This window comes from Manis javanica, chromosome 5, assembly GCF_040802235.1.
Source record: "Manis javanica isolate MJ-LG chromosome 5, MJ_LKY, whole genome shotgun sequence".
In the NCBI taxonomy this organism is placed as follows: Eukaryota; Metazoa; Chordata; class Mammalia; order Pholidota; family Manidae; genus Manis; species Manis javanica.
Window position 1 is genome coordinate 53507768 of NC_133160.1, and position 24911 is coordinate 53532678.

The 24911-nt window shown below is 40.2% G+C and overlaps 1 protein-coding gene across 2 annotated transcripts in view; it reads left to right on the forward strand.

Moving 5' to 3' along the window:
- Nucleotides 1-24911, forward strand: part of LOC108383586 (endogenous retrovirus group FC1 Env polyprotein-like) — a 62802-nt gene that overhangs the window by 9910 nt on the left and 27981 nt on the right. Inside the window, exon 3 of one of the 2 annotated variants that reach the window (XM_073237039.1) lies at nucleotides 10580-10699. The exons of the other annotated variant lie outside the window; for it this stretch is intronic. Coding sequence (XP_073093140.1) covers nucleotides 10663-10699 — 37 coding nt within the window. The 5' untranslated portion in view covers nucleotides 10580-10662. The remainder of the gene's footprint in view (nucleotides 1-10579; nucleotides 10700-24911) is intronic. 2 annotated transcript variants of the gene reach the window in all.

The window sequence follows — 24911 nt, forward strand, 5'->3', positions numbered from 1 at the left end:
TGGTCCTTTTGATATACTGTTGGATTCTGTTTGCTAATATTTTATTGAGTATTTTTGCATCTACATTCATCAGGGATATTGGTCTGTAATTTTCTTTTTTGGTGGGGTCTTTGCCTGGTTTTGGTATTAGGGTGATGTTGGCCTCATAGAATGAGTTTGGGAGTATTCCCCCCTCTTCTATTTTTTGGAACACTTTAAGGAGAATGGGTATTATGTCTTCTCTGTGTGTCTGATAAAATTCCGAGGTAAATCCGTCTGGCCCCGGGGTTTTGTTCTTGGGTAGTTTTTTGATTACTGTTTCAATTTCTTTGCTCGTAATTGGTTTGTTTAACTTTGGTGTTTCTTCCTTGGTCAGTCTTGGGAGGTTGTATTTTTCTAGGAAGTTGTCCATTTCTTCTAGGTTTTCCAGCTTGTTGGCATATAGGTTTTCATAGTAGTCTTTAATAATTCTTTGTATTTCTGTGGAGTCTGTCGTGATTTTTCCATTCTCATTTCTGATTATGTTGATTTGTGTTGATTCTCTGTTTCTCTTAATAAGTTAGGCTAGAGGCTTATCTATTTCGTTTATTTTCTCAAAGAACCAGCTCTTGGTTTCGTTGATTTTTGCTATTGTTTTATTCTTCTCAATTTTGTTTATTTTTTCTCTGATCTTTATTATGTCCCTCCTTCTGCTGACTTTAGGCCTCATTTGTTCTTCTTTTTCGAGTTTTGATAATTGTGATGTTAGACTATTCATTTGGGATTGTTCTTCCTTCTTCAAGTGTGCCTGGATCGCTATATACTTTCCTCTTAATACTGCTTTTGCTGCGTCCCACAGAAGTTGGGGCTTAGTGTTGGTGTCATTTGTTTCTATATATTCCTTGATCTCTATTTTGATTTGTTCATTGATCCATTGATTATTTAGTAGCATGTTGTTAAGCCTCCATGTGTTTGTGAGCCTTTTTGTTTTCTTTGTAGAATTTATTTCTACTTTCATACCTTTGTGGTCTGAAAAATTGGTTGGTAGAATTTCAATATTTTGGAATTTACTGAGGCTCTTTTAGTGAGCTAGTATGTGGTCTATTCTGGAGAGTGTTCCATGTGCACTTGAGAAGAATATATATCCTGTTGTTTTTGGATGTAGAGTTCTGTAGATGTCTATTAGGTCCATCTGTTCTAGGGTGTTGTTCAGTGCCTCTGTGTCCTTACTTATTTTCTGTCTGGTGGATCTATCCTTCGGGGTGAGTGGTGTGTTGAAGTCTCCTAAAATGAATGCATTGCAGTCTATTTCCCTCTTTAGTTCTGTTAGTATTTGCTTCATATATGCTGGTGCTCCTGTATTGGGTGCATATATATTTATAATGGTTATATCCTCTTGTTGGACTGAGCCCTTTATCATTATGTAGTGTCCTTCTTTGTCTCTTGTTACTTTCTTTGTTTTGAAGTCTATTTTGTCTGATATTAGTACTGCAACCCCTGCTTTCTTCTCACTGTTGTTTGCCTGAAATATGTTTTTCCATCCCTTGACTTTTAGTCTATGCTTATCTTTTGGTTCAAGGTGAGTTTCTTGTAAGCAGCATATAGATGGGTCTTGCTTTTTTATCCATTCTGTTACTCTGTGTCTTTTGATTGGTGCATTAAATCCATTTACATTTAGGGTGACTATTGAGAGATATGTACTTATTGCCATTGCAGGCTTTAGATTCGTGGTTACCAAAGTTTCAAGGTTAGCTTCTTTAGTATCTTACTGCCTAACTTAGCTCGCTTATTGAGCTGTTATATACAGTGTCTGGAGATTCTTTTCTTCTCTCCCTTCTTATTCCTCCTCCTCCATTCTTCATATGTTGTGTGTTTTGTTCTGTGCTCTAAACTTTTTAGCGGTGCTCCCATTTAGAGAAGTCCCTGTAGGATGCCCTGTAGAGGTGGTTTGTGGGAAGCAAATTCCCTCAGCTTTTGCTTGTCTGGGAATTGTTTAATCCCGCCATCATATTTAAATGATAGTCGTGCTGGATGCAGTATCCTTGGTTCAAGGCCCTTCTGTTTCATTGCATTAAGTATATCATGCCATTCTCTTCTGGCCTGTAGGGTTTCTGTCGAGAAGTCTGATGTTAACCTGATGGGTTTTCCTTTATAGGTGACCTTTTTCTCTCTAGCTGCTTTTAAAACTCTTTCCTTGTCCTTGATTCTTGCCATTTTAATTACTATGTGTCTTGGTGTTGTCCTCCTTGGATCCTTTCTGCTGGGGGTTCTGTGTAATTCCATGTTCTGTTCGATTATTTCCTCCCCCAGTTTGGGGAAGTTTTCAGCAATTATTTCTTCAAAGAGACTTTCTATCCCTTTTCCTCTTTCTTCTTCTTCTGGTATCCCTATAATACGTATATTATTCCTTTTGGCTTGGTCACATAGTTCTCTTAGTGTTGTTTCATTCCTGGAGATCCTTTTGTCTCTCTCTATGTCAGCTTCTATACGTTCCTGTTCTCTGGCTTCTATTCCTTCAATGGCCTCTTGCATCTTATCCATTCTGCTTATAAATCCTTCCAGGGATTGTTTCACTTCTGTGATCTCCTTCCTCACATCTGTGATCTCCCTCCGGACTTCATCCCACTGCTCTTGCATTTTTCTCTGCATCTCATCCCATTGCTCTTGCATTTTTCTCTGCATCTCTGTCAGCATGTTCATGATTTTTATTTTGAATTCTTTTTCAGGAGGACTGGTTAGGTCTGTCTCCTTCTCAGGTGTTTTCTCTGTGATCTTTGTCTGCCTGTAGTTTTGTCTTTTCATGGTGATAGAGATAGTGTGCAGAGCTGGTACAAGTTACCGCTGGAAGAGCTTCCCTTCTTATTGGTTTGTGGCCTTCCTCACCTGGGAGAATAGCGACCTCTAGTGGCTTGTGCTGGGCAGCTGTGTGCAGACAGGGTTTTTGCTTCCTGCCCCGTTGCTATGGGGTTTATCTCCGCTGTTGCTGTGGGCGTGGCCTGGCTGGGGCTTCTACTCCAAAATGGTGGAGCCCCGTTGGAGGGGGAGCGGCTGAGAGGCTATTTATCTCCGTAAGGGGCCTATGTTCTCCCTGCTGCTCAGGGGGTTAGAGTGCCCAGAGATCCCCAGATTCCCTGCCTCTGGTCTAAGTGACCTGTCCTGCCCCTTTAAGACTTCCAAGAAGCTCTCTCCAAACCAAAACAACAACAGCAACAATTAGAGAGGTAACAGAAAAAAAAAAAAAAAATGAAAAAACACTTGATTTTTTTTTTTGTCCTCAGGCGCCGGTCCCGGGCACCCTCTCACCAGTCCCACCGCCCTGCCTCCCTAGCACCGGGGTCCCTGTCCCATTAAGGCTTCCAAAAAGCACTCGCCAAAAAGAGGGAAAAAAAGGGAAAAACGCGCGATTTCCTCCGTCCTCAAGTGCCGGTCTCAGCCACTTGCGCACCGGTCCCGCAGGGAAAAACGCGGGATATTCTTTGTCCTCAGGCGCTGGTCCCAGGCACCCGCTCACCAGTCCCGCTGCCCTGCCTCCCTAGCACCGGGGTCCCTGTCCCTTTAAGGATTCCAAAAAGCACTCACCAAAAAGAGAAAAAAAAGGGGAAAAATGCGCGATTTCCTCCATCCTCAAGTGCCAGTCCCAGGCACCCGCTCACCGGTCCCGCCACCCTGCCTCCCTAGCTACGGGGTCCCTGTTCCTTTAAGACTTCCAAAAAGCACTCGCTAAAAAAAAAAAAAAAAACCTCTCCCGTTTCTTTCCACCCGCCAGGAGCCAGGGGGAGGGGCGCTCGGGTCCCGCCGGGCCGGGGCTTGTATCTTACCCCCTTCACAAGGCACTGGGTTCTTGCAGGTGTGGATGTGGTCTGGATGTTGTCCTGTGTCCTGTGGGCTCTATTTTAGGAAGATTTTTCTTTGTTATATTTTCATAGCTCTATGTGTTTTTGGGAGGAGATTTCCACTGCTCTGCTCCCGCCGCCATATTGGCTCCGCCCCCCTCAGCTTCTTTCTTTTAAGTATAATCTTGACTGTGGGTTTTTCATCTGTGGCCTGTATTATGTTGAGGTACTTGCCCTCTACACCCATTTTGTTGTGAGTTTTTATCATGAATAGATGTTGAATTTTGTCGAATGCTATCTATGGAGATGATCATGTGGTTTTTGTCCTTCTTTTTGTTGATGAGGTGGATGATGTTGATGGATTTTCAAATGTTGTACCGTCCTTGCATCCCTGAGATGAATTCTACTTGATCATGGTGTATGATCCTTTTGATGTATTTTTGAATCCTGTTTGCTAATATTTTGTTGAGAATTTTTGCATCTATGTTTATCAGGGATATTGGTCTGTAGTTTTCTTTTTTTGTGGTGTCTTTGCCTGTTTGGTATCAGAGTGATGTTGGCTTCATAGAATGAGTTTGGAGTATTTCCTCCTCTTCTATTTTTTTGGAAAACCGTAAGGAGAATGGGTATTATGTCTGCTCTAAATGTCTGATAAAATACAGTGGTGAATCCATCTGGTCTGGGAGTTTTGTTCTTGCATAGTTTTTTGATTACTGATTCAATTTTGTTGTTGGTAATTGGTCTGTTTAGTTTTTCTCTTTCTTCCTTGGTTAGTTTTGGAAGGTTTTTTTTCTAGAAAGTTGTTTATTTCTTCTAGGTTATCCAGTTTGTTAGCATATAGATTTTCATAGCATTCTCTAACAATTCTTTGTATTGTGGCATCCATAGTGATTTTTCCTTTCTCATTTCTGATTCTGTTTATGTGTGTAGATTCTCTATTTCTCTTAATAAGTCTGGCTACGGGATTTTCTATTTTGTTTATTTTCTCAAAGAACCAGATCTTGGTTTCATTAATTTTTTTCTATTGTTCTATTCTTCATGATTTTATTAATTTCTTCTCTGATCTTTATTATGTCCCTTCTGCTGCTGACTTTGGGCCTCATTTGTTCTTCTTTTTCCAGTTTCAATAATTGTGACTTTAGACTATTCATTTGGGATTGTTCTTCCTTCTTTAAATAGGCCTGGATTGCTGTATACTTTCCTCTTAAGACTGCTTTTGCTGTGTCCCACAGAAGTTGCGGCATTGTGTTGTTGTTGTCATTTGTCTCCATATATTGCTCGATCTCTGTTTTAATTTGGTCATTGATCCATTGATTATTTAAGAGCAAGTTGTTAAGCCTCCATGTGTTTGTGTGCCTTTTTATTTTTCTTTGTACAATTTATTTCTAGTTTTATACCTTTGTGATCTGAGAAGTTAGTTATTAGAATTTCAACCTTTTTGAATCTACTGAGGCTCTTTTTGTGGCCTAGTATGTGGTCTATTCTGGAAAATGTTCCATGTGCACTTGAGAAGAATGTGTATCCTGCTGCTTTTGGGTGTAGAGTTCTGTAGATGTCTGTCAGGTCAATCTGTTCTAGTGTGTTGTTCAGTGCCTTTGTGTCCTTAATTATTTTCTGTCTGGTTGATACGTCATTTGGAGTGAGTGGTGAGTTGAAGTCTCCTAAAGTGAATGCATTGCATTCTATTTCCTACTTTAATTCAGTTAGTATTTGTTTCACATATGTAGGTGCTCCTGTGTTGGGTGCATAGATATTTATAATGGTTATATTCTCTTTTTGGACTGACCCCTTTATCATTATTTAATGTCCTGTCTCTTGTGACTTTCTTTGTTTTGAAGTCTATTTTGTATGATACACGTACTGCAACTCCTGCTTTTCTCTCCCTATTGTTTGCATGAAATATCTTTTTCCTTCCCTTCACTTTTAGTCTGTGTATTTCTTTGTGTTTGAGGTGAGTCTCTTGTAGGCAGCATATAGATGGGTCTTCCTTTTTTATCCATTCTATTACTTTGTGTCTTTTGATTGGTGCATTCATGCCATTTACATTTAGTGTGATTATAGATAGATATGTACTTATTGCCATTGCAAACTTTGTATTCTTGGTTACCAGAGATTCAAGGGAGCTTCGTTACTATCTAACCATCTAACTTAACTCACTTATTACACTATTATAAACACGGTCTGATAAATATTTCTTGCCCTTCCTTTTCTTCCACCTCCTCTCTTTATATGTTAGGTGTTTTATTGTGTACTTTTTTGTTTTTCCCTTGACTGATTTTGTGGATAGTTGATTTTATTTTGCCTTTAGTTAGTATTTGGTTAGTGTACTTTTTTTGCTGTGGTTTTATTTTCTGTGCTGACAGCTATTTAGCCTTAGGCATACTTCTATCTAGAGCAGTCCCTTTAAAATACATTGTAGAAATGGTTTGTGGGAGATAAATTCCCTCAACTTTTGCTTATCTGGGAATTGTTTAATCTCTCCTTCTAATTTAAATGATAATCATGCTGGATTCAGTATTCTTGGTTCAAGGCCCTTCTTTTTCATTGCATTGAATGTATCATGCCTCTCCCTTCTGGCCTGTAAGGTTTCTGCTGAGAAGTCTGATGATAGCCTGATGGGTTTTCCTTTGTAGGTGATCTTTTTTTCTCTCTCTGGCTACTTTTAATACTCTGTCCTTGTCTTTGACCTTTGCCTTTTTAATTATTATATGTCTTGGTGTTGTCCTCCTCAGGTCCCTTGTGTTGGGAGATCTGTGGACTTCCATGGTCTGAGAGACTATTTCCTTCCCTAGCTTGGAGAAGTTTTCAGCAATTATTTCTTGAAAGACACTTTCTATCCCTTTTTCTCTCTCTTCTTCTCCTGGTAACCATATAATGTGAATATTGTTCCATTTGGATTGGTAACACAGGTGTCTTAATATTCTTTCATTCCTAGAAATCCTTTTATCTCTGTCTGCCTCAGCTTCTCTGTATTCCTGTTCTCTGATTTCTATTCCATTAACAGTCTCTTGCACCTCATCCAGTCTGCTCTTAAAGTGTTCCATTGTTTGTTTCATTTCTGTTATCTCTCTCTGGAATTCATCCCTTAGCTCTTGAATATTTCTCTGTAGCTCCATCAGCATGCTTATGACCTTTAGTTTGAATTCTTTTTCAGGAAGGTTGGTAATTTTGGTCTCACCAGGCCCTCTCTCTGGTATTTGAGGGATTTTGGACTGAACAACATTCTTCTGCCTCTTCGTGGTGATGGAAGTGATTGCCGGCGAGTGGTGAATGTGTCAGCTGGGAGAACAAAGTCTCCTGTTTGCTGATCACCTTGCCCACCTCAGCTGCCTGTGCCGGACAACCACACATAGGGAACAGCCTCTGGATTAATCCCCTGAGCTGCTGTGGGCTTGGCGGCCCTTGGTGGCCTAGGGCAGTGACAGTGGTCACAGGTGATTGGTGTGTTTTCTCCCATGAGAACAGCACCCCTTCATGCTTTCAGGACTCTGTGCCAGTCTCTGCTGCCTGTGCAACCGCACACAGGGAGCAGCCTCTGGGTTGATCCCCTGAGCTGCCATGAGTGGGGTGGACCTTGGGATAGCCTAGGGCACTGGCAGTGGTTGCAGGTGAGTAGCACATGTTCATTGTGAGAACAGAGCCCCTATGTGTTTCTTGGACTCCATGCTGGTTTCCTCTGCCTGTGCTGGCAGCTGGGTGTAGGGGGACAGGGCGTCCCTCGGGATGGCCTAGGGCACTGGCAGTGGTTGCAGAAGAGCAGCATCTGTTCACCACGAGAACAGAGCCCCTATGTGCTTTCCAGACTCCACTCTGGCTTCCTCTGCCCGTGCTGGTTGGCCGTGTGCAGGGCACAGCCTCTGGGTTAATACCCTGAGCTGCCATTGGCAGGGTGGCCCTCAGGATGGCCAGTGGCACTGGTGGGGGTTGCAGGCGAGCAGCACGTGTTCGCCATGAGAATAAAGTCCCTTTGTGCCTTCCAGACTCTGTGCCGGTCTCTGTTGTCTCTGTCGGTGTCATGTGGGCAGGGGGCAGCCTCTGGGTCTGGCCTGGTTAGCCACACACTAGGGGAAGCCTCTGTGTGGTTGCTTTGGGTGGGGCTGCTCCCCACTTGCTCTGTAGCAATGGCATGTCTGACGGTTCACTTACAGTACCAGAGAGGAATGAACAACAGACTGCTTATTGCCATGAGGGGCTTTAGTGCTGCGTTGCCACCCAGGAGGTTAGGGCACCTGAAGTTCGTTAATGTTCCTGGCATGCTGGGCTGAGTGTGCCAGGATTATTTTGTCCACCTGTTAAACTCTTATCCCTTTAAGACTTTTAAAGTGCCCACTTTTTTTTGTCCCAGGGCAATGGCTGTGAGAACCTGTTTGCAGTCTTAGTCTCAGATTTTGCTTTTCCATTCCTCTAATATCTAGTACAGTGTGCAGTGTGTGTCTGTGTTCCTGGTGCACATCACCAAGGTGGTTATTTAGCAGTCCTGTGCTTCCACCCCTCCCCACTCTGATTCTTTTCCTCCTGCCGGTGAGCTGGGGTAGGGGGAGTGCTGGGGTCCCGCTGGGTCACTGCTTTGTATCTTACCCTTTTCATGAGATGTTGAGTTCTCACACATGTAGATGTAGCCTGGCTGGTGTACTGTATCTTCTGGTCACTCTTTTAGGAATAGTTTTATTTGTTGTATTTTCAAAATATATATGGTTTAGGGAGAGATTTCTGCCACCCTACTCATGCTGCCGTCTTGAGAATCTCTCTCCAACTAAATTTTTATAGTGTTGAAAAAGAAATCATAGGCCCAAAATGGAGTCACTTCTGTCACCAAACCAGGGCTTAATACCTAATCAAAATGCGGTTACAACCTCCCCCAGAAGTGTAGTGCACGAGAAGGAGCAGCGACCCAAGAAGGAGTGGCATGAGAAGAAGCAGCATGCAGATTGCCAGATGCCATGTGGCAAGAGAAAGATGTAGTGGTGCCATCAGCCCCAGAAATGGAGGAGCAGAGGTTTGATGAACAGGTGGTGTTGGAGGCCCTGCCCATGCTGGTGGCATCGGCTCCTCCTCGGTTGAGACCCCACCTGGTTGAAAGCTGGTGGAAAGCCAGAAGGACTCAGCAACTGCAGGTTCTTTTAGGAGTGGTGCAGCCCCTTCCTCAGGTTGTGGAGCACTCCATGCTCTGCTTCTGCCCTCAAGCTCAAGCACAAAAGGAAATACGGTCTGCTTCTTGAAGGAAGAATTTAAAGGGCCCTATGGGGGTCACAAGGACCCAGATGTGGGCTGGTTTGAAAAGGCAGGAGCAGATGGAAAGAAATTAGATGGCTGGAGCTGTGGCAGCAATTGGGACCAGAGCAGTGGTTCCAGCTGCTGAGAATGAAGCAGAAGGCAGAGGTAAAGTAATGGGATAGGCCTGTGTGTCTGCAAGACTTTCTGCTGGAGAGGCTGGAGGAGGTGGATATTGTAAGGCCTACCTACGGTTCTTTTGGTTAACTCATTTGAGTAGAACTGTTTTGATTGCAGCCAGGATGACTACTTGGTGGCAATGGATCTCCTCAGGCTTGGGGGTTACTATAATTTGTCATAATTTTTGTTATTTGTATGTTGTATTATGTTATTATGGAATTTGGTTACAGTGCTCCAGCTTTCTCATACAGGGACCATTGCAGAGGATTGAGGGCACATAGATTCAGAGGCAAGAATCCTGGAGGGGTGGAGTGTGAATAAAGTAAAGGTTCCTGATGCCAGGATTCTCACCTGGCCCTGGTTGGCTAGCTCACTACACATGTGTGGGCAATTTGTCATTATTGACTCTATATAAAGAGCCCTGCCCAGTGCTCTGGGCGACATGGTGACACCACTGCAAGGCTTCAGGAGAGCAGAGCAGAGGCTGGAGTGGTGGCACCTCCAAGGACTGAGACTGAGACAGCTGCAGGGGCAGAGAGGCCCAGAGGCAGAGACCAGCTTGCTGCGTGCAGACTCACTCTGAGTGGATGGGATTCTAGTGATTGACTTGCCACCGTGGAGATAAATTTGGGTATAACCTTTTCACCCCAAGAACGTTATACTGTCATTTCTTTGGTTACATTGAATCTATAGTGAACTTGCCCAGGGCTGAAACCCATTGGCAAGACACTGTCACAAAAATCCTCTCCTCCACTGAAAGGAGTTGAGGTAATCTGCATGGTAACACCCCACTGCTCTTGGGCTGAGAGAGGGTGAACTTGCCTGAAACAATCCCATCTTATCTTTTGCTAATTATCTGTTTGCCCACCCTCCAGATCTTCAGATTAAGTCAGCTGGATTATGTTTTTTAACAAGTCAAACAAAACAAAACAAAGTTGTTAGGACTCTAATTCCATCACTATAGATTATTCAGTTTTGAATAATCGAAATGACATTGTCTTTAGCATATTTAAAAATGCAGAAAAATCGCAGTTGCTTTGATTCAATTTTCATTCAAAAATCTATTAGACTTCTTTGGAGTTTTTTTCAGTCATTATGTCCTTTTTCTGAGAAGTTATCATTTTTTCAGGTATCTTTCACAGGGTCATCAGGTATCCCGAGCCAGGAATGTGTGTCTCTTAGATCCCTTCCTGTGAGTGTTCTGCCCCCACCACCCTGGCCTGACTGCCCTCGGAATTCTCCCAGCATACAGCTGAGTGGGCCAGGGCCACTGAAGCTGGCCCCATGCTGCGAGGTGTGGGACCACTCTGAGGCATGACCTTACTAAACTGACAGCTGCGTGCCATCTAAGGCATCGTCTTCTTCCTCCCTTCCCTCTTCTCTACGTCCTGCCTCAGACTTGTGCAGAGTGACGGCTTTCAGCTTCCTCCGGGTCTCTCCCCAGCTTCCTTCACAGGCGTGGCCCTCACAGATCTTCTGCATGAATCAAATGCTGGTTCTCAAATATCACCAACAAGGTAAAACTGAGTTTCTTGCTCAACTTTATGTGGGAGAATTACCATTTTAGGAGAGCTTTGTTAGTGTCTGAAAGGGGGAAGATTTTATTGAGATTTTGAAGTTTGGTTTAAGGCAGGTCTATCAATGAGGGATTAGGTAGGAATTGTGATTTAATAGTAATCTGGAACTGGCAGCAACAGCAAGGCAAGCAATATGAGGACAAGAGTCCAAACCAAAGAGTGTTGGTAGGAAAACTGTTGATGCTTTCTACAAAACAGTTGATGATCTGTCATGGAAGTTCCTGTAATGAACAATAATCTTATTTGCCTGGGTGAGAGACTCCTGGAGTAGTAAAATTATATAATGAAGGCAGTGGAAAGTAAGTCATGATAATGCAGACTATAAACTGGAAGTAGGTGGTTTCAGTTTTCATAGTTAATTATTTCTTGGATGACATAGGCACAAATATAAAAGCAAATTGAGAGAACTCTGTTTTCTCTGATGCAGTAATGGACACTCAAACTCTTATGGTAGTGTATGACAGGAGACATTAAATTGTCATCTCTTGTGTAGACTAAATTTTACATGGGCTCAAAGGAACCATCAGATTTCTTCATTATTCTTGAGTCATAACTTCATCCAAAGGTTATTTCTTGTCTTACTTGTGGAGTTTCAGGTCCAGTGATGCCAAGTGAAGTTATTAGCATTCCCTGCTTCCTGTCTATGGACCAGATATTCTTTTCAGGATTGAAATTGAAACATGGCAATTAGCTCAGAATAAAAAACACATATTGTATTCTTTGAAAGATAAGTACATAAAGCTAAACATGTTTCATTATTTTTAAAGAACATTTGTAGTATTATTGAAATCTTCAGAGCTTTAGGATGAAGTATAGTTTATCAATTACAAATTGTGTTCAGCTAATAAGAAACCTGAAATAACTGGATTAAATAAAGATAGAGCTTTATTTTTTTCTTATGTAAAACAGTATAGAGGTAGGTGTAAGATAAATTTTAGCCGAAATAAGCAGGTGAAGAGAGGCAACAAAGGGCCAGGTAGTTTATTTGAATGCCACTCCCGGGTGATGTTCTGTGGTCTGGGTACTACAGGCTGGGGAATTCACACCCAGTCATGGAGATGGGGGCTTATAAGGGGTTAGGAGGGGAAGGAGTGGGCAAGCTATCCTAGGGGGCTTGGAGAGGTATGGTTGGCTAAAGGTGACATAATAGACAACTAGAAACTTTATTCCTTCCAAGAGGGAGGAGGCTGACATCTGTGTCTTAGTTGGCACATCAGAAGGATGGAATTCAGGAAGAACTGTCCCCTTTCCATATAAGGCATAGACCTTGGGGTCTGGTCTGTTCTCTTTTTATGGTATCTCTCTGTTCTGTTTGCATGTCCTTGTTTTTCCTTACTCCAGCCTAAAATTCCAGCCTTTTGGTTGTAATGGGCAATGACTCAATCTGGCTACTTCCGGCTGACAAGGAGCGTTGTGGGGGTTTGAGGCTGGTATTAGGCCAAAGGACGGGGTTCAGTGGGAAGAGGTGTATAACAGTGAAGTAACATCTGGTTGGTGGTGACCCGGGTCATCTGGGTTAGCTGCTGTTGGAGGAACCTGAGGACACAAGGGGCAACTAAGAATAAACCACAAACTGTAATTAAGGGGCCCAGTAGTGGCATTAGCCAGGCCATTATGGGGGACTGGAATTCTGGATCAAGTTTACATCTCAATGACTAGTTTTGGGACTTAGTATAGATAAGACTGCATTATTGAAACAATACTTTTCTCTAAAGTCACCCTCATTTTTATTAGAAGTAGCTAGATTAAGAAAATAATTAACAGTGGCTTGATTATTTGCATAAGTGCAGCAAGAAGAGCAATTGATTACATAGGCTCTATTAAATATGCTTTGCTGGAATTTTTTGTAAGGAATTTCAGACTGAACTTTTAAAGGCCTCTTGAGGCCAGACAGCCAAGCCAGACTTGCCATCAGGTTTTGCCTGCAGTACCTGTACATTTGGGTGAATTTCTCTCTTCTTGAGGTTCACAAGACATTCTTGAGGTTCCTGCATCTGCCAAGAAGTGACTTTCTTTACTCACCTGGTAAGGCTGCTGGGAACTCTGTAAGCAAGGTACCAGGCCAGTTCTTCCAAGGGGCTTTGTTGGCTTTATGAAGTCAACCTTAGCTCCTTAAAGCTGTTCATATCTGAGTTTATACACGTGTCTCTCAGGTATGACATTCCAGTCAAAGCCTTGATGGTATAACTTGTATTTTTAATTGGTCTTCTTTTCAAGGAAAGCAGGTTCTTATTGAACTTATGCAAATAAACATATTGCCATGAAATATAAAAATAGTCACTAAGGGTTTTTAAATTCTGGAAGGATCAGGTAGGGAGAAAGAAGTTTCAATTCTGCTTATAAAGGCAGTCATTCACTAAACTGTTGTCAGCTTAAGAGAAAAAGCTTAAAACACTTTATCAACATTTTAAACAAAAAGCCACAAAGTCATCTTCTTTAGTTTACTTAATCTTATGTAATTAATACCTGTTCTGCTGAAATCTAGTTCTTTACTAGCTTAAGAGTAATAAAACAGTGACTATAAATAATAAAAGACTTACGAATGACAATGGTTAAAAATTTGATGAGAACTTACTGTAAGACAGTTGACATAAGGAAATTCTGGTATATTTGTAACACAAAACATTTAGTAACAAAGTTTAGCATCATTCTTTTCGACAGTGCTTTTCAGGTAAATATATCAGATAAATAAGCTAAATTAGCTAAATACTTTCTCCAATGACAAAAAGTTCTTCTGACATGTTCTAGGGGCCCTCTGGAAAATATCAGTTAACTAGAGGTAAAAGTACCTTTTTGAATTTGATTTTGGGAAGTTGTTAAAAGTTTTTAAGGCACTTGTCTAAATAGAATCAGAAGTCACTATGAAACAATACTTATCTATTTAACCCGAATGACAATAAAAGATTTTAAAGGCAGATACAGAAGGTTACACAGTTGTTAACAAAGCTTAGCTTTTAGTCTTTTTAATATTAAGATCTCATTTTCTTAAATAATCAGACGACTCATTGAGACTTAAGCATGAGAAACTGCTTTGATAAAACAATTAGAGAACTTTTTGCAATCTTTCAATATTAAGAGCAGACTAACAGTTAAGAAAACTTTGTCTTTTTAACTGAAAACAAAATTCTAATTTTGCTGTGTACTTGATACCGAGACTCATTTGCTTTAATTTTATATAGCATGACCATATTAAATTCTTCCACAAACTTTCTACAACCTTTTTACATTTAGATTTCTCTTTCTAAACAGCTGTACTTTAGAATAAAGTTACTTTCTTTTATTAAAAGACACATTCTTTAGCATGCAGAAATGTTTTCCTTATTACTTTAAGTAGTTTTAATTAGAACTTAAAACCATTAGCTACCTTAATTTTTAGTGAACACTGAGAAGCAGGCTATTGTAAACTGTTACACTAGCATTCTTTAGATTGACAAATTTATGAACATTTCATAATTTCTGTAACTATGAGTTTTATAGCACAATCTCTCGCTAAACATAAAGTATACCCTCTTAACTTAGCAAAACTTTAAGGTTTTAGGTTACCACAAAGATTATCAGGCTGTAGGTAGGTATACACCCTGTAACACACAATTAAAAAGGTTTTCACTTGCCATGCTTATTTAGTTCATTCATTCATAACAACTATGCTAGATTACCTACAAGACCTCTACTGAATATCAGACAAAGCTAAGCCTTTAAGCATTTTATTCTTAAAAGATTTAGCAGATAACATTAACTTAAATGACCTTAGGTAAACTTAGGCAGCTGATAACCACAAGGACATGCCCGCCTCAGCTAAACCCAAATTAGCATTAATGCTTAACATTTTTTATCAGATTTTCTGGAAGTTTTAGAATGCCCAATTTTCACAAGCACTTGTTTTTTAAATCAATTTTTATTAATACCATCTGGAGGTAGGAAAATATTTTTCATCTACACACCTAGACACACAAACATACACACTGAGACACGACGACTAGTCAGCAACACTTCTTACACAAAAACATATACACAGACAGACAAACCAATATAAAGACTTGAGTCACTGATATCCAATTGCCTTCCTCCTCTTTAACTTCTTGTCTGTGGCTTCTGGAACCAGAGGGTGGGAGGAGCGTGTTCTGGGGGAGAAGAGGGTGGTGAAGGCAGAAGGAGAGGGGGAGGGGTGGTGCAGCCACTGGAAGAGGAGAGCAGGACAACAACATGGTTGAGAATGTAGGACTTTAAGATGGTGGTGACATGTGTGAAGACAAAGGACTTGAAGATGATGGTGGGGAGAGGGGGAGGGGATAGCAAGCTGAGGGAGGTGGGTGACTGAGGTCTTCTGGCGGATCTGGAAAGGAAGAAGGACTGGGCAGAGTAAGAGGCTGACCATCTTTAATTGGAGATCGGGCCAGGAGAACCTGAGTCATTGAACACTTAACATAAAGGTCTGGGTGGGAGTGCAAAGTCCAAAAAGCCTGCATATACGGGATTTCACTCTACTATCCGCTCCAGTGGCAATAATTAATCAAGGTGGTGAGGAGGCTAAAATTGAAAGTTCCCTCAGGGGGCCAGCGAGATTGTCTAAGGAATACTGAGGCTTGGCCTCAGAGCAAAGAAAGACTAGCTTCTATTTGTGAACTTCCCAGGACAAGTATAGAGTAGTCAAATTAGAAATGAGACACTGCAGCGGGGTCCGAGCCTCTGCTTTTGAGGGCTGGTTCCCCATGTCTGTGTCACCCTCCCAACTAATCCCACTGAAAGGAGCACCCAGCGTCCCAAGCACACCAAGTCAGGGGAGACGTCCTGGGAGCCTGGGTGAGGGACGTCTCCCCTACCGCAGGGCCAGGGGCAGGCCAGATGCCCACAGACAGCCAAATGCCCAGGGGCCGGATGCCCCACCTGGACATAGCTGCGATTTCTAACAGACCAGGTAAAATGGAGTTCTGAAGGGAAACAGACCAGGGAAAACTGAGGGACTTACTGGAAAATAGTCGATGCAGCACAGAGCAGGCTGAAGTCTTGGGTCGGGGAAGGAGGGGGCGGGGCCACTGGTGGCCAGTCGGGGCCCCACTCACGCTCCTTCCCGGGATTTCGGCACCAAATGTAAGATAAATTTTAACCGAAATAAGCAGGCAAAATAAGAGGCAACAAAGGGCCAGGTAGTTTATTTGAGTGCAAGTCCCTGGTGATGTTCCACGGTCTGGGTATTACAGGCCAGGGAAGTCACACCCAGTCAGGGAGGTGGGGGCTTATAAGGGGTTAGGAGGGGGAGGAGTGGGCAAGCTATCCTAGGGGGTGTGGAGAGGTATGATTGGCTAAAGGTGACATAATAGACAACTAGAAACTTTTTTCCTTCAAAGAGGGAGGAGGCTGACATCTGTGTCTTAGTTGGCACATCAGAAGGATGGAATTCAGGAAGAGCTGTCCCCTTTCCATATAAGGCACGGACCTTGGGGTCTGGTCTGTTCTCTTTTTATGGTATCTCTCTGTTCTGTTTGCATGTCCTTGTTTTTCCTTCCTCCAGCCTAACAGTAGGCAGTCTAGAGTTGGTCTCCACATTAGTAGAGATTCTGACCCCTTGTATCTTTCTGCTTTGTAATGGGCTAAGCAGATTTTGCATACTTAAGTTTACCTCATTGTCTTAACATAGGGCTGTTGGAACCCTTATGTCCATATTCCAGGCAGTATGCAGAACAAAGAAGGAAAACAAGGAACACATCAGCTATTCCCATTTCAAAGAGCTTTCCTAGAAGACTTCCAACAATTTCTATATATACCTCACCTGGCCACACTTGTCTGCAAGGAAGATCAGACATATGGTCTTTTAGCTGAGCACATTGACTTGAGAAAGCAAAAGAAGATGAAATTAGATTGTCAGCTAATAGTTTCTGCTCCAGATAAGAACTAAGGAGTGCCACTTTTATATCTGAAGTAAGCATGTGATAAAGGATTCAAGCTTAAATTGTGTCAGATATATAATACCAGAAAATGATATGGATATAGAAACTGGTTCACTTGCCAATTCTGTTGCAGTCAGCTATTGAATCCTGCCATTTCAGTGTTGGTACTGACAAAAATAATGATTGAAAACCAAACTTTCCCCTATTTCCTTCATTCCTGAAACAAATATTTGAAAAATCTCCTCTATGCGAGGCACTGTTCTTGATGCCTAAACTATACCTGCCCTTGTGAAGCTTATATTCTAGCAGGGGTATATTAACAATGAATAATAAATAAATATTTCAATGAAGACATTGAAATAACACATTTCAGGTCTCAAATCAGACTTTGTTGCACACTAAATCTATCTTTGTCAAATGATAAAACTAATAAAACAGTTTAGCAATGAGTTTGATGTCCTTTATTCAAGCAGAAACAACTGTAGATGGGGAAGCGGAGTTCCTCACAAGCAGTGAAACACTCTTCCCAGGGGATTTGGGGAAAGAGCGAATTTCGCAGAGCATTAGAAGAGGCAACGTGGAAACAGGGCATGATTGGCTAGGAGGTGGGGGATTTCCTTATAAGGCTAGCAAGCCCTGTTTTCCAGGGTAAGCTTGCTAAGGTTGTGTAGGAGGTGACTGGAGTATATGTTAGGTTTTCTTGAAAGTTGTTTCCTGTAAATGTTGGCTGACTTGGGTGTGGATCTGTGACTTGGGCCAGGCCACTGGGGCAACCTCTCTTTTGTGGGTCCTGATAGATGAGTTAATTTTATCACTTCTAAATGTAAATATAAATTGGTACAACTTTTTAGAAAAATGCTATGGAACAGTTATATCCTTTGATTCATTAATACTTCTCAGAAATCAGAATCTATCTAAAATAACCCTAAATACCCAAATACTTTCCAAATAAAGACAACATTTTTTGCCCATTACTTAACTTAAGGAAAACTGGAACCAGTCTTTCTGTTCAGGGGTAAGATTAAATAAGATGGTTAAATAAACCGTGGTGCTTTCATTGGCACCAATAACTTTTATTTTTATTTATTTTTTTGAAAAAAAAATCTTTTTATTTTATCTAAGAATCTCAGTCTTGTTTGGCTTACATCTATCTTCTTCCTGCTGGGTTTGTTTTCCCTTCCTCCCCATATTTCTTCCTGCTGGCTATCTATGTCTCTCACTGCTTCCCCAACTTGTATGATTACTTCATTTGCTTTTTTGATGTCTTTCAGACTAGCTTCACTCCTCCCCACCCTGGCTGCTTGCCTTTACTCTTTTCTCAATACTTCTTCCTCTTTCTCCTCTGCCTTCTCTCTTTTTTAAAAAATTTTTTATTAAGGTATTATTGATATACACTCTTATGAAGGTTTCACATGAAAAAACAATGTGGTTATTACATTTACCCATATTATCAAGTCCTCACCCATACCCCAGTGCAGTCACTGTCCATCGGTGTAGTAAGATGCCACAGATTCACTATTTGCCTTCTCTGTGCTACACTGTTTTCCGCGTGATCCCATCCAACACCATGTGGCACCAATAACTTTTATTAAAAACTACATAATGACATGGGAAAATGCTTATAGCATTAAATGAAGAACTACAATGTAAAATCATTGGAAGAAAATGCTCCAAAATATTGATAGTGATTATCTTTGAGATTGGGCTTCTGCCCTCTCTAGTACTTGGATGCATTTTTCTAATTTTCTTAATTGGACATCTATAAACTGGTTAAAAATTAGAAGTTAACACTACTGGAGATTTGATTTACTGGTCTAGTGTGAGTACTAGGTAATTGACTTCCACAAATACTAAACTTACATTGTTATAATTCTGCTGTCTTTATTATTATACAGAGATCTGATAGAGGCTTTACGTATTGGCCCTGATAACCAATACGATTTCAAGCAAATTGAAATCACATCAGATTTTGGCTGCTTAAGAGTGAAAATCCAACAACTGCTTCCACTGAAGGAATCGAAGTTCATTTAGTGTCACAGGACAGATCTTCAGAGATCATCTGTGTAGTCTTTGATTTTCAGATGAGAAAAGTGAGACCCATAGGGTTAAGCTGTTAATCTTTCAGTAGGGATTGGGAATTTGGTACCCTGACTTTCTAGAAAACCAAATCTTTAGAACCAAAACCAGAATCTCATGATTCAATTCCCCAGTACTAGTTGTAATGTTTTAAAAAAGAAAAGAAAAGCTGTTTAAGAAGACTGACGGTAAAGGGGAACTGAGTGAAAATTTGTCAACTCCGTATTTGAACACCCAAATATAAACAGGTTATAGAGGGTTTTCTTTTTTATGGCTTCATTGAGATATAATTCACATACCATATAATTCACCCTTTTAAAGTATACATTTCAATAGTTTTTAATATATTTGCAGAATTGTGCAACCATCACAACAATCTTAAAACATTTTGATAACTTTATGAAGGAATGCCATGAATACTAGCAGTCATTCTCCATTTCTCTGCAAACCCCCATCCCTAGGCAACCAGGAATCTACTTTATCTTTCTATAGATGTACCCAGTATAGACATTTCATAGAGAGTCATGCAATATGTGGGCTTTTGTGGGTGGCTCCTTTCACTTAGCATAATGTTTTCAAGATTCATCAGTGTTATGCCATGAATCAATACCTTATTTCCTTTCCTGACCAAATAATATTCTGTTGTTTGGATATACCACTATAATTTATCCATTAACCAGTTGGTATACTTGAGTTAGTTCTACTTTTTTGGCTATTATGAGTAATGCTGTTCTGAACATTTGTGTACAAGTTTTTGTGTGGACATAAGTTTTCATTTCTCTTGGATTTATATATAATATTTAGCTTTTTTGAGGGACTATCAGACTGTTTTCCAGAGCAACCACACCTTTTACATTCCTACCAGCAATGTAGGAGGTTCCCATTTCTCCACATCCTCATCAGTACTTGTCATTATCTGTTTACAGCCAACCTAGCAAGTGGGTGTGAAATGGTATTTCATTGTGTTTTTTATTTGTATTTCTCTAGGGATTAATGATATTTGGAGAAATGTCTATTAGTATTTTTTGCCCATTTAAAAAATAGATTTATTATTGAGTTGTAAGAATTATTTGTTCTAGATAGAAGGTCTTTGCCAGGCATATAATTTTTCTGCATATTTTCCCTATTTTGTAGGTTGTCCTTACTGTTTCTTCATGGTGTTATTTAAAGTACAAAAGTTTCAAATTTTGATAAAGTTAAATATATATATTTTTAAATCACTTGTGTTAGTGGTACCATATCTAGGAAACCATTGCCTAATTCAAGGTCACAAAGATTTATTCCTATATTTTTTTTCTAAGAGCTTTGTAGTTTTGATTTTTATTTTTGGATGTGTGATCCATTTTGAGTTAATTTTTGTGTATTGTGTTAGGTATGGGTCAAACCTTGAATTTTCTTGGCACTCTGCTTGGAAGTCATTTGATCATGAATTGTAAGGGTTTATTTCTGGACTCTCAGTTCTATTCCATTAATTTATATATGACTATCCTTTATTCCAGTACCAGACTGTCTTGATTGCTGTGGTAAGTTTGGAAATTGGAAAGTGTGAGCCCTTCAACTTTGTTCTTTTTCAAGATTATATTGACTAGTCTAGTTCTCTTGAATTTCTGTATGAATTTCAGGATCAACTTATCAATTTCTAAAAAAAAGTCAGCTGGAATTTTGATAGGAAATGTGCTGAATCCATAGATCAATTTGGGTAGCATTGCCATTTTAATATTAGTCTTCTGAGTCATGAACATGGGATGTCTTTCCATTTATTTAGGTATTTTTAAAATTTCTTTCAGCAATAGAGTATAATGGCTATATGGCTTTGGAATCAGGTCTGGATTTGAATCTCAGAAACTGAGTGACAATGGGAAAGTTACATAATTTTACCAAACTACTTTTTTCATCTGTATATTGAGAGCTGTTATACCTATTTTACAATTGTTTACAATTGTTAGCATTAAATGAGATAATGGAAATACTCTTAACAATAGAATCATAGTAGGCATTCAACACTATTAATTCTTTTTAGAAAATTCCTCATAGGATTATATCATCTCATAGGTATGCTTTTTGATTGATCACTGTCACTTTTGTTTTTGTGTGGATGTGTGTTTAAACTGCAAGTACCCTGTCTACTCTGGTACATTTTTGTTACTGTGGTGTCAGACCAATTTCCTAAAATACCATTTCCATTTATATTATATTCTGTCAAATAGTCTACAATTTTATGTTGTTATTTTCTCCACAGAGCCCAAAATTCTCTAACTTTGAGGTCTCACACTACCAAGTCAGCATTCTACTCAGGGTAGTTTTCTCTGTATAGAAATTGCACCAGATCTTCTATGTTTTGTAGCAAGGCAAAGAAAGTTGGGATGCCATCTTGGGCTTTCTAACACAGGTATCTTCTTCCATCACCATATGTGCCCAACAAACCAGACTCGGACTATGCAGGCAGCTGTACAAGCAAGAACATTTTGTCTTCCAGGCTTCTGGTTGCATGGCTCCATTATTAAGCAGAGATCCTTTTCATTAATAGTGAAGTAACAAAATATAGACTGTCTTGGTTATATAGACAGTTGACAGGATTGAAAATGTACAATGTTAAACTAAAACCAATGGTCCAAAGCCAGGCATTCAAAAATATAAATAAGCAGAGAAAATACACTGTAATTATTAATATAAACATGCTAGAATAGAATCCTTTTGTCAGTCTGCATCTGACAGAATCTAAAGCCTACTATGGCAACTAAAATTTATTTAACGCCCCCCCCCCAGTGTCCATCTGTGTTTTAGTGAAACCCATAACACTAAAACGCCCAGCATATCAGTCTGTTTAATGACCATGTGGGTCATCCCTTGAAGATGATTTTTGGGAATAAGAAACCAGTTGAAAAGTTTGTCCTTGAATATCTCCCTAAAACTAATGCAGTGTGCTTAAAGGTAGGTGTGAGTGTTTCATTACAAACTAATGACTTCGCAGGGCTTAGATATTGATATGGATTCTATTCTTAATAGACTCTTGTCTAATAATAGTCTTCCCATTCAGAGCTCCTAATTAATCTGACCTACAGTTTGTCCTGAGCACATACTGAGTTCTCAATCTTGTTCCAACATTTTTGCCAACCTAAGGCAATCATCATGTTTTCACATACATTTATTTCTCTTTGGTTTCTTTCCCAGTTAAGGTAATGTGTTCCTCAGTGCAGTCATCTACTGGCTATCAATTCTAAGATGCATGTTTGATTTTTTTTCTCCTTCACATTTTAACACCTTAGAAATTGAGATGGTCTCTTAAATTCAAAGAAATTCAATATTTACATTCTTCAGAAGTATTATAACCAACATTTTCCTAACCCTTTTTTTGAGATAAGCTTTTCTTCAGCTATTACTGAATAGGAAATTCATGATCTTCCTGCCCTGTGCTACATAATGGCTGAGTATGTGACTAGCCCAAGCTGTGTCAGTAACAGGGTCATCATAGAACCTGAGTCCCTGGTCCCAAAGGATACAAATTCTTTGATTTTCAGGATGTTCTTAGACAGTTTTTCCCCAATGTCTAAATAGTCTGTGCTTCAGTGTAGCAAATACAATGGCCCCAATCTTAACTTTTTTTTTGGCTTCCCCATGAACTTCCCCATGTCTAATATTTTAGATCACCCTCCTCTTCATTTTCCCCATCCAGTCACTAAGCAGAGCTGTGTTTTAGCACTAAGGTAAACTAACCAAAGATAAGGAGTCAGTGTCTGAGCTAGTTGTCCATGTAAATAATAACCACTTTATCTCATTATAATCAGATTTCTGTATACTCTGATAAGGCCTTCTGTTTCTGTTGCCTTTAAAAAAAGGGAAATATGCTTTTCATGTGTATCTGAATGTTCTACTCGAATACCCAGCTGTCAGATGTCTGGAACCAATTTGAGAGTTGTCCAAACTATATTCTTAAACTTTTCACTAGCTGGTATACTAATTATAGAAAACAAACACCAAAACAGGTTGTATTCTACCACAGCTTTATTTGAAATTGAACCATAACTTTTATGCAGATAACATAATGAGATTTCATCAACCACATAAAGCTCCACAATTAAAAGTTCCACATTTAAAAGATTTGTAGGAACCCCTGTCTGGAAACAGCATCAAAGGAACTGCTAGGATGTAAATCTGATCATGAGTTAAGACTGTGCCTTCAGGGCCACATGGAGTTATTTATATCAGAGTTGACCCTTCTTTGCAAGTCAGGAGATTCTTAAACCAGTGTGAACTGACAGGGAAATTATGTTTTGTAGCAGCAATAACAATATCATTACATAGGGACTACATCCAAATGAGCTCACCAGCCATTTTCAAATTTTTAAAAGCATCAGAACATTTCTATTAAAAATCAGGTGTTTTTCTGTTTGTTTTTAATAAATTGGTAGCCTGTTGTGGGTAAAATTGTAACATATTTGGAATATCTTGCCTGGCTTTAGTGCATCTGCATATCAACAGGCATTCCTCAGGGGTGGATAAGTGTTCATTTTCATGTCAATGGGTAATTTCCTGGGTGACTGAGGACTTACCTGAACCTGAGAGGTTAGGGGGAGGTCTTGCTTGCTTCTTCCTGAGCAGGAATGAGACAGCCCTGGACTGCAGTTTGTAAGCAATAAACAGGTTTCAAACTTTATTTCTCCCTTTGACTGATTTCAGTTTTAGAGGTATTTTGCCTGGTATTTCCTCTCCCTGGTGTTACATCTGTAAAATCAATACTGTGGTAAAAAGAGTACTTCTAAGGTTCTAGAAGCTATAGGTTCCAAATAGGGTGCACTGTGCAATAGATGATAAGGCCAGAAAACAAGTGAAAAAAGCCAACATATAACAAGGAGCAGGAGAGTATTGTGGAGAAGGTGCAGGGCAGCAAGGGCTTCTCAAGCTTGGTGAATCCACAGGGACTGGCACATTGTAAAATTTCTTTCAAGCCTTCTGTATCTTCACAAAAGCAAGGGCAAATTTGGCCTTTTATATCATAACATATTGAGACAGGGACTGTGGGTGTAGTCAGAGTAGGGTGAGGGCCTCTGGAAAAAGCAAAGCAAGATATTTACAGTCAGAGCAATGTAACAATGTGCAAAAAAGCCCCTATAGAAACTCTGTGTTAGGCATTATGCAAAGTCAAAGTCACACTAATTCTCTAGGGTAAAGATACCAGACTAGGAAAATAGACATCTTCAGTGAGATCAGTTAAAGCTCAAAAGGCCAGGAGCAACTTGGCCTGGAATGTTTGAGTGTTCCATAAATAAAAAAGGTATCTCAGCATAACCCATGACTTCACTGTGTCTCAACTATAAACAGCCCTAGCAAACAGACAATAACCCAACCCACCTTGGGCCGGCAGGTGATACAAGTCTGCACCCCTAGCCCTTAGCCACATTCCTGAAAATCCTCACAGGCTCTCTTGTCTCCTCTTGTCATGAGCCAGGAGCTCTGTCCTCACTCTATCTCTCAATAAAAGCCTCTCCCTGGCTCTCCTACCTTGGGTGTTTGCTAAGTTCATTCTTTGACTCTGCAAACAAGAACTTCACATCATTTTCTATGGTTGTTTTAAGTAAACAACCATATTGTTTTATTCCTAGATCCTGGAATAGTATGTATATCACATAGATGTGCTGTATTTACTGTGTGGCTTCAGAGAATCTTCTGGCATGTTGCCGAGGACCAAAGTCTATGGTAAGGGTGAGCCAGGTTAGTACTGTGTACTAACAATGTACACGGGCTTTGTAATGAGACAGAGCTGAGGTGAAATTCCAGCTGTTGCACATAGAAGCTGTGAGTTATTTAGTCTGAGCTTCAGTTTCCTCAACTATAAAATGATTTTAATAATGCCTATCTTGGAATTACTGCATTTCCCCCTTCTTGGGTAACAGCACCTTTTGTGGGGCACAGTATTGTGGGTTAAAACATTGTATTTCCTAGTGTAGGGACCAAGGGCACTGCCCTAAGATTGCCATTGTAATATGCAGATTATTTCAAAGTTGAGAAGAATCAAGGCCCAAAAGACTCAGAAAGAAACTTCACCCTCCCACTCCCCAACTGCATAAAAACATTTTAGATGGAGGAACTGCTGCAGGAGGAGAATTATCACCTTAAATAGCTAGATTACAATGTGAACTAGGGGTAATAGACACAAAAGAATTTGACAAAGTCTTAAAATTTATTTGTGCCCA